Source organism: Carcharodon carcharias, chromosome 20 (genome assembly GCF_017639515.1).
Source record: "Carcharodon carcharias isolate sCarCar2 chromosome 20, sCarCar2.pri, whole genome shotgun sequence".
Taxonomy (NCBI): domain Eukaryota; kingdom Metazoa; phylum Chordata; class Chondrichthyes; order Lamniformes; family Lamnidae; genus Carcharodon; species Carcharodon carcharias.
In genome coordinates, this window is record NC_054486.1 from 87,750,929 (window position 1) to 87,766,423 (window position 15,495).

Genomic DNA, 15,495 nt, shown 5'->3' on the forward strand with positions numbered 1-15,495 from the left:
AGAATAGAACCGTTGGATGCTAGGTGGTTTCTCGGCAGTTTTGCTCACCTGGATTGGCTCTTGGCTTAGACGCTGCTGGGATTTCAGTTGATTCTGTTCGATGTCACATCCGGCTGCTGGGATTTAAAGCTGGAGTTGATGCTGCAATTCATGCTGTTCGCAGAGTCCTGCAGCAGACAGGCAGCTCAGCATAACCAGTCCTTCAGTCTCCAGTCCCCAACTCATCGCATCGGATTCTCGTGTCTTTTACCTTTTTTAAAAAAATTCTTGAAGGTCAGGGGGTACTTTACGAGAAAACACGGGCTGGGGACTTAGTTGCATCTCTTGAGTATATTCACGTCCTGCAAGGGAAAAAAAATGATAGCATTGGGATTTTTCACTTTCCTTTTACTTGCGATTCAAGGTAAGAACGTTTAGCTGTTTCCTTTCTGGATAAACTAGATTTCCAGTGATTTAATTTTTTTTTGAAGAAAATGAGTGGTTAGAAACCCGAGTTATGGAGAGGCGGGTATGACCCTTTCAGCACCAAGGACAGAGGAGGATTGAGAGACGAGGAGCTGCCGATCGTTTCCTGCTCGCTCAATGTACTCTCTTTGTAGTCAACGACTTCCAGATGGTTAATTCTTCTAGTAATAATATGATGCCGTTGCATGGTGAAATTAAATGTTTATTTCGCTCTTTCGAAACTCCAATTCTTGATCTGGTCGCTCCTGCAGGCAGGTTCTGAAATTCCTCTCGAATGGACATTTCCCGTTGTTTTTCTTTCTATTACAGCTTTCTCGTCTCCTGTGGCCATTGAGCAATCGAAAGCCGACGCCAAGGTAAGGTAGTCCCCGTGCGGTTGTTGTTTGACCTCTTTTTGACCTTGGACGTCTTTCCCTAGGGGGGAAACTTATCCCCAAACAACACTAACAGAGACTTGCTTTTTGCTGTCTAGGTGATGAAATGTGTTGTAGAGGTCATCGCCGACACACTGTCTAAACCCAGCCCTTTGCCAATCAGCCAACAATGCATGGATGTTCTCAGGGGAGGTAGGCTGATTTCATCACATCTCATTCTCGATCACCCTTTCATCGTTAAGTTCATCATGAAATCCACTTCGTATACAGCTCGAACATCACTTTCCAAAATGTTTTGCTTTCAAAAAGAAAACTATTTCTTCTTCTGTAAATCGATTGATCGTTATGAAATCGAAATCCATTTAAGCTTTACTAGTGTAAATCTTTTTCTAAAGCTATTTACAGTTTAACTGATTGAAATCTACAGCTCTTTGCTCACTCGAAACCCAAACTAAGTCAAGCGGTCGCATTCTTGGATTTTAAAGTTGATTAGCTTTCCCATTCTGTGCTCTTTGCAGATGAGAGAATAATCTCTGTACTTCGACATCAGAATCTGCTGCGAGAATTACAAGAACTTGCAGCTGAAGGTACTGCTCAGTATCTGCATTTGTGTAACCGTAAACCAGGAGATGTGTAATGTCTTAGACTGAGTCTGAAATAATGCCAGACTTGCAGACTGTAACACACTAAATGCCAATCTAACAACCCCTGTGCAGTACCTACTTTCTCTATATACTCTGCATATTTTCTGCCCCTAAAATGATTGGGAGGAAAAAACAATTTTGTAGCTGTGGCTTCCCATATAGACGTTACCTTCATGTAATAACTCACGTTGAGAGTTTTTAATTAAAAGTCGCAATGACTGCTGCCATCCCTTTCTGGAGATACTTCCAGTGAACATTACACACTTCAAATCAAACTTGACCCAGATATGCATTCGACTCTAATGAAATCAGGATTCAATAAAGCACTGGGTAAACTGCAATAGTGGGTTAGAGGTTAGCTTTGAAGAAGTATTTTTTTGTCTGCTAGATTTCTAGCATAAAAGAGAGAACCTGTCAGTATATTTAGAAATCCCCAAACAAGCCACTGAAGAATCTGTAAACGTCTGTAAGGGTTTTGTTCACCCAATATTGAGTGCACATACTCTCCTTAAGGACAAATCATGCTTAGCCCAAAGGCAGAAAGCTTAAAGATATTTTGGCAGAGTCACTGGAGTCTTAGCAGCTAAAACAGTGCCTTTTATCACTGCTGCAACTTCAGCCAGGACCATTCTATCTGCTGGGGTACTGGTTTACAGGATTAACTTTAACAAACTAGGTCAATATTTCAAAATAACTACCAATGTTTGAAAAGTTGAACAAATTACCCAGCTTTTGCCATGCACATTAGTTTAGTAGTCCATACTTCACAACGCAGTTAGCACAATTAAACACACAGATGACAATCTAATGATGTAAGGAAGATTGTACCTAGGCAATTATAAAGACATCTCCATGAAAACTGATAATAATAGAGGACCTTCTTAGGTTACTGTGATTTGCTATATTAACTGAGAACATAAGGCACAAGTAATACCATCCTCAAGGTGAGCACAAAATATTAGAATCTGATATCATCAAGGGCACAGTAAAATGGGAACATCTGAGAAAGGTCATGCCAAAAAAATACTCTCAATCATCCCCACAATGCAGCCCCCCGCCCCCCCCAAAGAAAAATCCAACTAGCTCTGGATCGGATTGTATAGTTCGGTACTTTGTTCCAGTAACACATTTTCTTTTAAATTTTGGTGCAGGGGCCAATGAGAAAGTGCAACAAAAAAAGCAGAGCAATGATTTCAAGAGTCACCTTGACAAAAAGATATCATCAGCAGGTTAGTGTAGAAGTATCCCACCTAATCCTTGGTGCACATTGCAGAGTCTCAGTGTAATTCAGATGCAGACCATATATTTATTTGGAATAATGTAACATTGCTTAAATAATATTTGTGGCGCATTGCCAGAATCTAGTTGCAGGCTACAGTAATTTTAGTTTACAAATATCTGATCACTGAGGATAGCAGAGACTGTTTAAAATAGATTACATTGCTTGAAAGTGATATCAGTGATTTCCTGATTTGCACAGTTACTATGTATAGATAGCTCTGTGTCATTTTTAGAAAATGGAAGTAGCATTCATTTAATGTGATAATGTTAAGTGATAAATAGCGAGGTTTTGTCTTTGTTACCCTTAGGAATCATAGTGTTTGGACAAGACAGGCTTGTCCCAGAGTGTTATTATGACAGCTGAGTAAAAGCAATTAATTAAAATGAATTCTTGAAAGTTCACTCATTGTATTGATTCTCTGCAGATAAATCACATGAGAATCCCACAGAGGAACAGCAAGGATCATCTGCTGAGATCTTGGAAATAAAGGACAACCAGCATCAGGACAGCATAGAGGGGACACAGCCAAATGTGAATGGATACAGCTTTCTGACCACGAAGGATAAAACTACAGATTCAAACAGTGCTGCAACTGACAGTAGAGAAATGGGAACAGAAAAGGAAGATGCAATAAGAGATGAGCCAATGAAGAATGGCTCCTCTGAAGATGAGTCTGTTGTGGAGCAGTCCCAGGATCAGAGCCTAAGTGAGGTGCATAGTCCAGAGGAAAGTGAGCAAAGTGAAGGTGCGTATACCAATGAAGAGGAAGTGGATGAAGATCAAATCAAAGAGAGTGAGGAAGAGGGTGAGGAAGAAGGCCAGAGTGATTACAATGACAGTAATAAAGAAGAGCTAGCTAATGATGAAGAGCCTTCACAAGAAGATGGAGAAACCAAGGAAGTGGACAGAAACCAAAGTGCAGACAATGAGCTTTCAGAGGTGGAGAGGGATGGGACGGTCTCAGAGGAAGAAATAGTGACCAATGAGAACAACATGAGCCACCGGAATTCAAAGGATGAAGATATAGAAGAGGATGAATACTCAAATATCAGTGATGAAAATGACGGCTTATCTGAAGAAGAGTGGAAGGAGACAAAAAAATGGAAGAAGACGGGTGAACTGGTCCCAGAGCGAAACTCGAAAAAAAGTGAAGAAATGAGTGATGAAGACAGAGGTGTGTTAGATGGAAAAGGTAAATCTACTGGACCTGGAAATCCCAAACCACGCAACAAGTTGAGTCATTTCCAATTATCATTGGGAAACAGGAGATCTCACTCTGAGGAAGATATTAGGCAGAAAGGGAAGAAGAAACCCATTCCATCATACTTGGTGCGAAAAAGGCTTGAAATGGAAGATAAGAAAGAGAAAGAAGAGGAAGGAAGTGCCAATAGGAAAAATGAGGTTTGTCTCATTTTAAGTTTACTTTAACTTGATCTACCGTGGTGTTTTCCATTTGTGGTGATCTGAATCATGGTCATGATAGTGAGCTGCTAAAGTGGTGTTATCTCGTATTAAGTTTGTTTCTGTAAGCCACTGCTCCCTTTAGGGTGGGGTGATATGGGGTTCTTCTGTAGACTTGCAATTACTTGTAAGTTCCCAATCTCTGCCCTTGGGAAGAAGCCAGATCGTCAACGTCAGAAAAACCAAAGCAATGACTATCTTTCATTTTGATGCTTTGAAGCAAGACAGACTGTGCAAGACATGTCCACCTGTATAGATCTTTATTAGCAGGGTTCATGTGACATTGCCTAGTCAGCAGCAATGATTGTAATTTTGGAAATCAATGGAAGTGGAAACCATCCAGGTTTGTAATGGATGATTGAACTGCTCTGCCAGTGCATTCTCCAAATGGTGATTGGTGTTTTATATTAAAAGTAGTGTTAGGGACAAAATATGTGACAGGTAAATCACAGAATCATTACAGTGCAGGAGGAGGCCATTCAGCCCATATTGTCTGCACCAGCTCCCCAAATGAGCAATTCACTTAGTGTCATTCTCCTGCCTTTGCCCCGTAACCCTGTATATTTTTCCTTTTCAAATAGCAGTCTAATTCCCTTCTGAATGCTTTGATTGAACCTGCCTCCACCACACTCTCAGGCAGTGCATTCTAGACCTTAACTTTGCTTCTTTTGCTAATTACTTTAAATCTGTGCTTTCTCATTCTTGATCCTTTCATGAGTGAGAACAATTTATCCTTTATCTGCCCTGTCCAAACCCCTCATGATTTTGAATACCTCTAGCAAATCTCCTCTCAGCCTTCTTTTCTCCAAGGAAAACAGTCCTAGCTTCTCCAATCTATCTGCATAATAAAGTTCCTCATTCCTAGAACCATTCTCTTGAATCTTTTCTGCACTCCCTTCAATGCTTTCCCATCCTTTCTGGAGTGCAGCTCCCAGAACTGGACGCAATACTCCAACCAAGGCCGAACTGGTGTCTTGTACAAATTCAACATAACCTCCTTGCTCTTGTACTCTATGCCCCTATTAATAAATCCTAAGATACTCTATGCTTTATTAACCACTCTGTCAGACTGTTCTGCCACCTTCAGTGACTTATGCGCTCAGGCACGAAGGTCCCTCTGTTCTTGCACCTCCTTTAGAATTGTACCCTTTATTTTATAATGTCTCTCCATGTTCTTCCTACAAGATGAATCACTTCACACTTCTCTGCATTAAACTTCCACTTGTTCCATCTTCTTCCTTAATAAAGACAGCCGCAAAGTATTAATTTAATACCTCAGATACACTCTCTGCCTCCATGTGTAATTCCTCTTTTTGGTCCATAATCAGCCTTACTCCTCATTTTACCACTCTTTTACTATTTATATGCCTATAGGAGACTTTGTGATTCCCTTTTATATTGGCTACCAGTGATTTGCCACTTGTCTGCATATTCCACCAACTTGTGTATGTCATTTTGAAGTTCTACACTCTATCCTCCTCACAGTTGACAATGCTTCCAAGCTTTGTATCATCCACAAACTTTGAAATTGTGCTCTATACACCAAGGTCTAGGTCATTAATTACATCAGGAAAAGCAAGGGTCCCAACACTGACCCCCTGGGGAACTCCACAACAAACCTTCCTCCAGCCCAAAAAACATCCATTAGCCACTCAGTCAATTCCATATCCATGTTGCTAATATGCCTTTTATTCCATGAGCTATAAACATGCTCACAAATCTGTTGTGTAGTACTGTATCAAATGCCTTTTGGAAGTCCATTTATGCTACATCAACAGCATGGACCTCATCAACCCTCTCTGCTACCTCTTCAAAAAACTCCAACAAGTTAGTTAAACATGATTTTCCCTTAAGAAATCCATGCTAGCTTTCCTTAATTAACCTGCATTTGTCCATGTGACTATTCATTTTGTCCCAGATTATTGTTTCTAGAAGTTTCCCCACCACTGAAGTTAAACTAACTGGCCTGTAGTTGCTGGTCTAATCTTTACACTGTTTTTGAACAAGGGTGTAACGTTTGCAATTCTCCCATCCTCTGGCACCACCCAAGTGTAGGGAAGACTGAAAAATTATGGTCAGTGCCTCCGCAATTTCCACATTCACTTCACTCAGTATCTTTGAATGCAACTCATCCAGCCCTGGTGCCTTATTAACTTTAAGTACAGACAGCCTATCTAAAAACATCCTCATCAATTTTAAACCCTTCTAGTGTCTGAAGTATCTCCTCTTTCACCATGGCCTGGGTAGCATCTTCTTCCTCCGTAAAGACAGATGCAAAGTATTCATTTAAGACCCCAGCTATGCCCTCTGCCTCTATGCATAAATCCCCTTTTTGGTCCCTAATCAGTCCTACTCTTCCCTTTACCACCCTTTTACTATCTATATGCCTATAGAAAACTTTGGGATTCCCTTTTATCTTGGCTGCCAGTCTCTTTTCATACTCCCATTTTGCTTCTCTTTTTTGCTTTTTTTCATTTCCCCTCTGAACCTTCTATATTCAGCCTGGTTCTCAAATGCATTTTCTATCTGACATCTGTCATAATCACACTTTTTCTTCTTCATCTTAATCTCTATCTCTTTTGTCATTCTTTTGTCATCCAGGGAGCTCTGGCTTTGTTTGCTCTACCTTTCCCTTTCAAAGGGATATACATTGACTGTGCCCAAACTCTCTCTTATTTGAAGGTAGCCCATTGTTCAACTACCCTTTTTCCTATCAACCTTTGGCTTCAATTTTTTCAGCCCAGATCTGTTCCTAGCCCATTGAAGTTGGCCTTCCTTCAGTTAATTATTCTTACTCTGGGTTGTTCTTTGCCCTTTTTCATAGCCAGCCTAAACCTTATGATACAATGATCACTGTCCTCCAAATATTCTCCTACTGACACATGATCCAAAAACCAGGTCAAGCAGTGCCTTCTTTCTTGTTGGGCTGGGCACATACTGCTGTAGAAAATTTTCTTGAGAACACTCTAGAACTCTTGCCCCTCTTTGCCCTTTACACCACTACCCCAGTCTATATTTGGATAATTAAAGTCCCTGACTAAAATGTTTGCACCTTCCTGTAATTTCCTTTCAGATTTGTTCTGCTACATCCTTCCCACTAGTTGGTGGCCTATAGACTACACCAAGCAACATAATTGCACTTTTTTTGTTCTTTAGCTCTAGTCAGATTGATTCTGTCCTTGAACCCTCTGGGGCATCCTCTTTCTCCAGTACTGAAATGCTCTCCTTAATCAACGTCCCCACCCCTCCCATTTTTCTTCCTTTCCTATCTTTCCTGAACACTTTGTATCCAGGAATATTTAATACCCAGTCCTGCCCTTCTTTGAGCCAGGTCAGTTACAGCCACATCATATTTCCACATGGCAATCTGTGCCTGTAGCTCACCAATCTTATTTACCAGACTCCGGGCATTCACATATATGCACAGCCGCCATAATTTAGACTTTATTACTTTCTCCCTTTCTCTGACCCCACCTATTAACTTACTATTATATGAACATGTGAACAAGGAGCAGGAGTGGGTCATTCAGCTCAAGTCTTCTCCGCCATTTAATAAGATCATGGCAGATCTGCTAGTAACCTGAAATCTGCATCCCACCTACCGCCAATAATCTATCACCCCCTTGCTTACTAAAAATCTATCCACTTCTGCCTTAAAAATATTCAACGACTGTTTCCACCACCTCTTCAGGGAGCAAGTTCTAAAGGCTCGCAACCCTCTGAGTGAAAAAATTCCTTATTTTAGTGCTATCCGTCTCTCCCGGTATTCTGTGCGCCTTGGTATTCCTCTCTGATATTATATATTGGTTCCCACACCCCTGCCAAGTTAGCACTAGCTATTAGGAAAGGTATTACCTGAAATGAGTGTCACAGCCAATTTCCTATTACCAGTAGATGTTCCGTGGTATTGAACGGGGTTGAAGACGCGTGGGTCAAGATTAAATTCAGCCTTTAGGTAAAGCAGGATTAGACTGCCAGTGACAAGTGTAAGAAGACCAAGGAAATATTACAATATTGGAGGCCAGAGAGTGGACAATGGGGAAGATAGAGCAGGGTTATAGATTAGGGGAGGAGGTAGAGCATAAAATCAATGAGCAGATAATTGCTACTTTTAAATGAGGGCAATCACTTAGCTGCAAAGGTTACCAACATGGACACCAATCAGACTTGAAAATAGGAAATATGGGGTTCCATATGACAACCAATGGACAGGACACGCAACTGCAGATAGACTCAACCCAAACTTTTTAATAGGGAATTGCAGAATCACGTGCTTTTACGACTGATAGTGTGACTAGGGGTCGAATGAATAGATGGAAAATCCTATTAAGGCGACACATGCAGGCATCATAGATCATTACAAGTGTAATGTGGTGTGGCAAGAATTAACATTGGGAATTCCATAAATAGTATGACATGTGACCAAGCATACTTATATTTATAATACATAGATAAAAGTACAGTGGAAAGGGGCAAGGAAGATTAAGAATACAGTGTAATCAGGCACAAAATACTAAACAAAAATTATAAAAATTAAGGTGGCCACCATAATTTTCTTTTATTCAAAGTCTTAATATTGCAAATGTTTTAGATTATAATGGGAAGGTCATTTCTCCATTTAGTAGAAATATTTGATTACCATCTACCATGCATTCATTTGTAATAGAAATTAGCAGTTATTTTTAAAAATTACATACGAATTGACTAGCTAAAGTGGGTCACTTCACCCTGTACATATTGTTTGGGTTATTAATCTAAAAATATAGCTAATTTATTAAGTATTAGTTAAGCCATTTCTAAATACAGTAACCATCAGCATCAAAGAGTGAAGGGGTTCAAATACATCTATAATGACAGAAAAGCTAGAACATTCAGTGCTACCAAGGCTGTCAATTTAGTTTTGTTTACCTGTGAAGGCTTACTGAAGTCGATATCTTATTGCCACTCACCCTTAAGGTAATAATAGGTCACTCCATGTCACATGGCAACAATGATGTTGGACAACCCACAGATCCACACAAAGAAATTGAAGAGAAATTATGACATCAGTAGGCTTAGCGTCAGGAATACAGGTGATGGGTAGAAGTTGTAGAAGATTAAAATATGCACACAGAATCATGAGATGAGCTTTACATGGGTGTCAACACAGTTTTTCTTTAAATTTCAGAGCATAGTAATTATATCAAGGCCAATGGCATAATTTGAGATGTACCTGCACAAGTGAAACTGATAATGACAATCGTAGGGGCCGATTGTTGATGGCCACACACTTGGTCATACTTATCAATAACAGCTTGCATTTATAAATCGCCTTTAGAATAGTAAGATTAGATAATTGGTCATAGTCCACAAAGGACTAAAAGAACCTCTCTCCATTTGAGGGGCACCACTCCATTAGTGTGGGGTAAGGCAATGAGGTAGCCCTCCGTGAACTACTGCAGCCACTATAAGGATTAAACCTGAACTGTTGACATAGTAAAACATACCAAAAACGTCACAGGAACATTATCAAACAAAATGCAACATACAGCCACATAAAGAAATATTAGGCCTGGAAGCACGAATAAAGAGGTAAGTTTTAAAGAATGCCTTAAAGTCAGTGAGAGAGGTGGGTTTAAGTAGGAAATCCTAAAGCTTAGTGCCAAGGCAGCTGAAATCATGGCTGCCAATGTTGGAGCATTGAACATGGGGGATGCGTAAAAAGCCAACATCACTATTATATATATGCATCTATATTTTGTCCAAGTTCTGTCCCCTCCTGGGTGTTAAGTCCTCCTGAAGGAAGGTTGCACTACACTGGGCTATTTTTTCATGGAAGCAATGCAACCAGGCTGATATGGTCTTCAGTTGGTGTCCACAAATGGGCAGGTCTAACATGGGCTCCTGGATAGTAATCAGGAGCGGAAGTTATCATCAAGGCCAATTGTAGTGCCCCATACCACTAACCTGACTGTGATCAGCTAGCCCCAGAGGTCAAAGATTGAACCAGGCACCTTTCTGATCTGTATAGTTTAGACGCTTACTGAATAACAGAGTTGACTCACTGGAGGTGCTTTTTACCCTGATAGTTTCCAGAAAGCACACATACTAGAAAGAGAGCATACACACTGAGGACAAAGATTTACATAAACCATTGCTTGTTACAATTCCAGCTTAACAAATGGTGGTGAGTTCATATCAAGTGTATTTTCCATAAACCACCACAACAAAATATGTATTTTATTCATAAAATAGGCATTCAGGCATGTGATAAATACATGTCTCTATTAAAAACATTGTAATTTCATTATTTTCAGCCTCACTTGCTTCATAAATGTGGCAAGTTGAATGCAGTGAGGTGATACAGCAAAGTACATCAGCAATGCAAGTCCAAGAGCAAAAGGCACAACTTCAGGGAGGCAGAATGTGTGCATGCAGAATATGATTTTAAATGTACGATTAAGGATACAATCCAATTAACGCTGCCAGTTTTGTGTTGATGGAAAACACTTTCAGCTTTGCATCAATGCTGAACTTGTGAAATGTAAAGCTAGCATCGTGGCTTCAAGTGCCTCTGAAGCAAAGTGGAATGGAACTACCAACTCATTTCACTTTGTTCTGTTGTCACGTTGAGCCCCGAATCCCCAGTTGTTATCTGCATTAACACTGTAACTATAGCTTTGGTGCTAAACCAAACCACTTTACAACAACACTAGAGTTGAATTTGAATTCAATTATTTGTAAATGGCTAAATGAATTGCATTCCAACATCAGTGGATTGCATTGCATTTAATGTATTTGAAGATTCAAGAAAAGCATGAGCACCGATTTTGAAACACGGCTAGTGCTTGTTTTCCTTTCTCACTTCCTCAGCTATACCTTTATACAAATACATCAACAGAACTTATATTCAATACACTTTGTCAATGTGTCCCATTTGGCCCACATTGTGAGGCTGCTGAGGGTTAACCTGTATTCCTCACCCATGTTTCTACTCATTCCCCCTATTCAATGGTCCAGCTGAGATTCAGAGTTCATTGTACAGATGGCAGCATTGAAAAGGTTGGACTTGGCCCCATCCCCCAAAGTCCTCCTTTGTCGCACAGATCACCAATGCTCCACTAGCTAACCCTATTTCATTTTTTAAAATCTTGATTATCAAAAAGTTATACATCCACTGCTGATGTCCTATGACATTGCTTTTGGGTACCGTATTGTTTTGTTTAGTGAAGTCCCATTCGAAGCTGAGAGCAGGGTTAAGTGGAGGACTGGGATTGAATGGCACCCTCAAAAGAAGGGGAGAGGGGGAGACTGGGGAGTGGATACATAATTTTAAAATAAAAACCACTGAACCTGAGCATTGAAATTGTATCAGTCATCCCTCTTCTGTGAAGGTATACTTAGAGGAAGACCCAGGTAAATATTATTGTAAACTTAACTCCAGAAACTGTAGGGTAATGACAAAAGAGGGTATCATGGAGAGAGGTTGAGAGGGTGGGAAGTATTTCACTCCCCAGTTTATTTGTAATAAAAATGAGGAAAAAATTCTTTTAGCTGATAGGACCAGTGGCTAATTTTGTTTTCCGTCAACTTGGAATCTTTTGTTTCAGATTTTATCTCAGCATGGAGCAAATATGTAAAGTTTCTCTTCCTTTGACCTTCTATGGACTGTAGCTCTTTGCAAATCCATTCAAAAACCCTTGAAAGAGATAGGTTCAATTATGTGCTTCCACTCTATTATGAGACATTTCCAATAGCTGTACCTCTATACATACTTACATGATTCTATTGCTTGTGGATAATATGTCCAAAGTGGCAGTGGTTTACAAGATAATGCAGTGTCAACCCTTAGTTCATTGTGATTCTTAATAATGGTGAATGTAATTTGTTCTATTGGACTGATGTGAGACAAAATATTTGAAGAGCTAACATATATTGTATGCATGAGGCAGAGAAAATAAAATTATGGGGGCTAAGGTCAGTCTGATGGGTGAACATATTTATCATAGTAGACTGCTGATTATGGCATATCCTAACTTCAACTCGTGGAGAAACATTTTTCTTAAGCAACTTAATAAAAACCAGAGAATTTGAATAGAAGCCAGTCAAAGTTAATCAATGGAAACAGTTGAGATAGAATTTCAACTTTCATTAGTGTTTTTTCAATCAAGCGTTGTTATATTTATATTCGCCAACCAGTACTTTTCAGACTGACCCTAGTTTACCTATTTCACTAATGTTTCTTAATCCAGTAGAAGTACAATAGATTGCCAAAACCTTAAGTGAGGTAAAATAAAAGCATTACACTTTGGGATTAAATTGGTATTAATTTGGCTTTAAGGCTGTACAAATCAATCATTCTTTTCTTACATGGATCAACTCCACTTTGTTATTTTTTCAAATATATTTGACATGTAAAGTCTTCCAAGCATGTCCTGAGTCCATCAGAGTATCAATTGTAAGTTACAGCTAATAATTGGTCGTTCAGGATTTATAATGAAGGGAAGTAAGGATTTTGTTTCAAAGAGTACCTGAAACTGTTATTGCATCAAATTAGATCAGAATGTATGAATGATTTATCAGAACAGATGATTTTTCAAACTTTATCAAGTAGATAGTATTGAAATTTCTAAGAAAAAGCTCTATAGATATTTATATATGATTAAGAATTTTGCATAGGGTATGCACTTCCTGTCCATAAGCCTAATTTTCTGCTGTCACAATTTTTGATCACAAAAATTTTCCCATCATCAGTTACCATTGTAAATTGTTCAGGTGGAATTTGCCATTCAATTTTACCACTCAACTACTCCTACATAGTTGCAGGATAATTTCAGGCAGCCAGAACATGTGCTTGCAGAACCTGATTTTAAGGATACAGCCCAATTATTGATGCCAGTTTTGTGTTGATGGAAAAGACTTTCAGCTTTGCACCAATGCTGAAGTGGCTTTGTGGAGCCAGTTTCAGAAATGTCCCACTTCTGTTACTATGGCCGTAATTTTACAGTCCCCTGCGGGTGGTTTAGCAGATGGAGGGGCCCGCAAAATTCTTGGGTTGCCTTCCCCGCCGCCTATCCGATGGCCCCCAGCCTAGCTGCGATATAATGGACTGCAGGCAAAGCCTACTTTCATGCTAACTGAATCCCTAAAGTGGCCACTGTCCACCCAGCCAGATTGGCAATGGATGGGAAGCCCAGCAGGTAAGCCTGTTTGGGCCTTGGGTGGGGAAGGAAGGTCATGAAAGGTGCCATATTATTCCAAGTCATCCTTTTCCATCTGTGAAACGATTGTTCAGCAATCATCTAGAAATTACCCTCTCAGGAATAACTAACATTTAGGCATGTCTAATATTTTCTCAGGAGCAGGAAATGGAGAATCTTGAAGCAATTGAAAGTGAGCTGGAAGCCATGGCACGGAGGTTACATCAAATGCTCAGAAGTTAAATCCAGTGCTACAAAACTCAGTAATAATGCAGCAACTATCAGCACCTTTGTTTGATAAGTAATATTTTAGCTTGTGCATCAAAATCATCAGTGCTTTCTAGGGGTCTACTTCTGTTTTTCTTTCTGAGGTGCTGGTAAACGCTTGCTTACTTAATCATGTTGCATCATTTAATCCTCCCATTGCATACTTTTTTTTTCTACAATAGCTAAATCCGTTTGCAATATTTTACTTTATGGTTTAAAAATTCTATGGCTTTTTAGAATACCCTAAGGAAGAAGTGAAACTCAAGTTAAAATATTATTGTACTTGGTGAAAGTTTGTACCAAGGCAGACTAATTGTATTGTATATTCGATACACAATTTATGTAATTAAAATAAAACCACTTTTACCCCATGGTCTTTTCTTTATTCCTCTCGTCCTCATTTAAAAAAGAGATTAAAGTAGAGATTTTGAAAAAAGTGTAGATGAGTAGAGGAACCTTGGTCTCCGTCTACACAAATCTTGAAAAGTGGCAGGACAAGAGATGTGGCTTAAAAAATAATTGGCTTTATAATGTTATGACCACAGCTGATGTTAAATGCCTTGCAAACGAAATCACCAAGGGAAACTTGGTTTATGGGCCGTACCCTTTTTCTAATTCTGAAAACGAGAAGGGGATGTAGTGATTTCAGCAGTGAGAAGTCCAGTTACACTTTTACTTTTAATTTTTAAAATCCCAAAAGTTTTATTAACAAGCATAAAAGAAAACTTAAGCACACAAGATTACAGGTACACAATTAAACTTAGGGCAGAATTTTGCTGTTGGCAAGCAGGGTCAGGGCCTGCTCGCTGATGTGTAAAATGATGCAGGATGACCTCGGGTGGAAGGTCAGGGCAGGCCAGGAGCCCCGGCGGCAAATAGAGAAAACATGAAACCTCATCCAGCGGCGGAATGAGGTTTCATGCAGGGTTTTAAACATCTTAATAAATCCCCCCTGCCCGCACAGGAAGTGCATAGCGCTTCCTGCCGGACGACACAATGGGTGGGCCTTAATTGAGCTGCCCACATAAAATGGCGGTGTGGCCCACTTCGCTGGCAGGGATTGGCTCCCCACCCACCGGAGATTGGGTCGGGCCCATCCGCCCGACAGGCAGGAAATTCTGCCCTAAGTCTTACAAAACATTCCCTCCAAAATACTCTCACTTGGTCAGACCCACAAGTAAGCACCTTCTAGGCAACACTCCCTTGTGGATGTTTTGCTTTAAAAAATCCAGTAATATTACCCAAGGCAAACTGCTGTAGCTTCAATAAAGACATACCACATCACCTATAACTCTTCCACTCTGCTGTGAAAGTCCAAACTTCAGAAAAAATCTGCTTTTTTGCAGCCCAAGACTTTTCTGGCTTAACTGGATGGTGGATTCAAATTGCATCTTCTCCCAGCCACAGCTGCAGTTATAGCTCCAGCTGCTGCATATCACAGCTCAAAGGTCCAACAGCTCAAACAGCTACTGCCCACCTAAGCTCTCCATAACTCTAAAAAAACTTTTTTTTTGACCCTTTCATCTCAGGTTCCATTGTTTTCACACCCCTTTGAAACTCAAATCCTTCCAAATATAAATTCTTTCATCTTTCCATCTTGCCTTTGCTTTCAGGTCAATAAAATATAATATCCCCCCTTCTATTGACCTATGGAACTCTTGCAAGATGCAAACACATCTCTTGACACCTCTGACTCCCATTTGATATTCAAACAAACTCTCTACTTATCTAAAAATGCAAACATTAGATCTAACCTATTCACTTGTACCTCAGGCCTAACACCTCTATCCTTTTCATGTTTTACACCCCCCAGACAATCTGTC

At 39.9% G+C, this 15,495-nt stretch overlaps 1 protein-coding gene across 1 annotated transcript; it reads left to right on the forward strand.

Moving 5' to 3' along the window:
• The first annotated feature begins 331 nt into the window (after positions 1 to 331).
• chga (chromogranin A) lies at positions 332 to 14,042 on the forward strand. The gene is made up of 7 exons (XM_041215012.1): positions 332 to 403; positions 775 to 821; positions 938 to 1,031; positions 1,358 to 1,426; positions 2,635 to 2,712; positions 3,190 to 4,166; positions 13,565 to 14,042. The coding sequence occupies exons 1-7, from the start codon at positions 358 to 360 to the stop codon at positions 13,646 to 13,648; spliced, it is 1,395 nt and encodes a 464-aa protein (XP_041070946.1). The 5' UTR covers positions 332 to 357; the 3' UTR covers positions 13,649 to 14,042.
• Positions 14,043 to 15,495: the final 1,453 nt, after the last annotated feature.

Bases quoted from the DNA above. Each gene is read 5' to 3' on its own strand.
- chga (XM_041215012.1), top strand. From the start codon at position 358: ATGATAGCATTGGGATTTTTCACTTTCCTTTTACTTGCGATTCAAG. The intron at 404-774 runs GTAAGAACGTTT...TTTCTATTACAG, and splicing joins CCTTTTACTTGCGATTCAAG to CTTTCTCGTCTCCTGTGGCC. The intron at 2,713-3,189 runs GTTAGTGTAGAA...GATTCTCTGCAG, and splicing joins CAAAAAGATATCATCAGCAG to ATAAATCACATGAGAATCCC.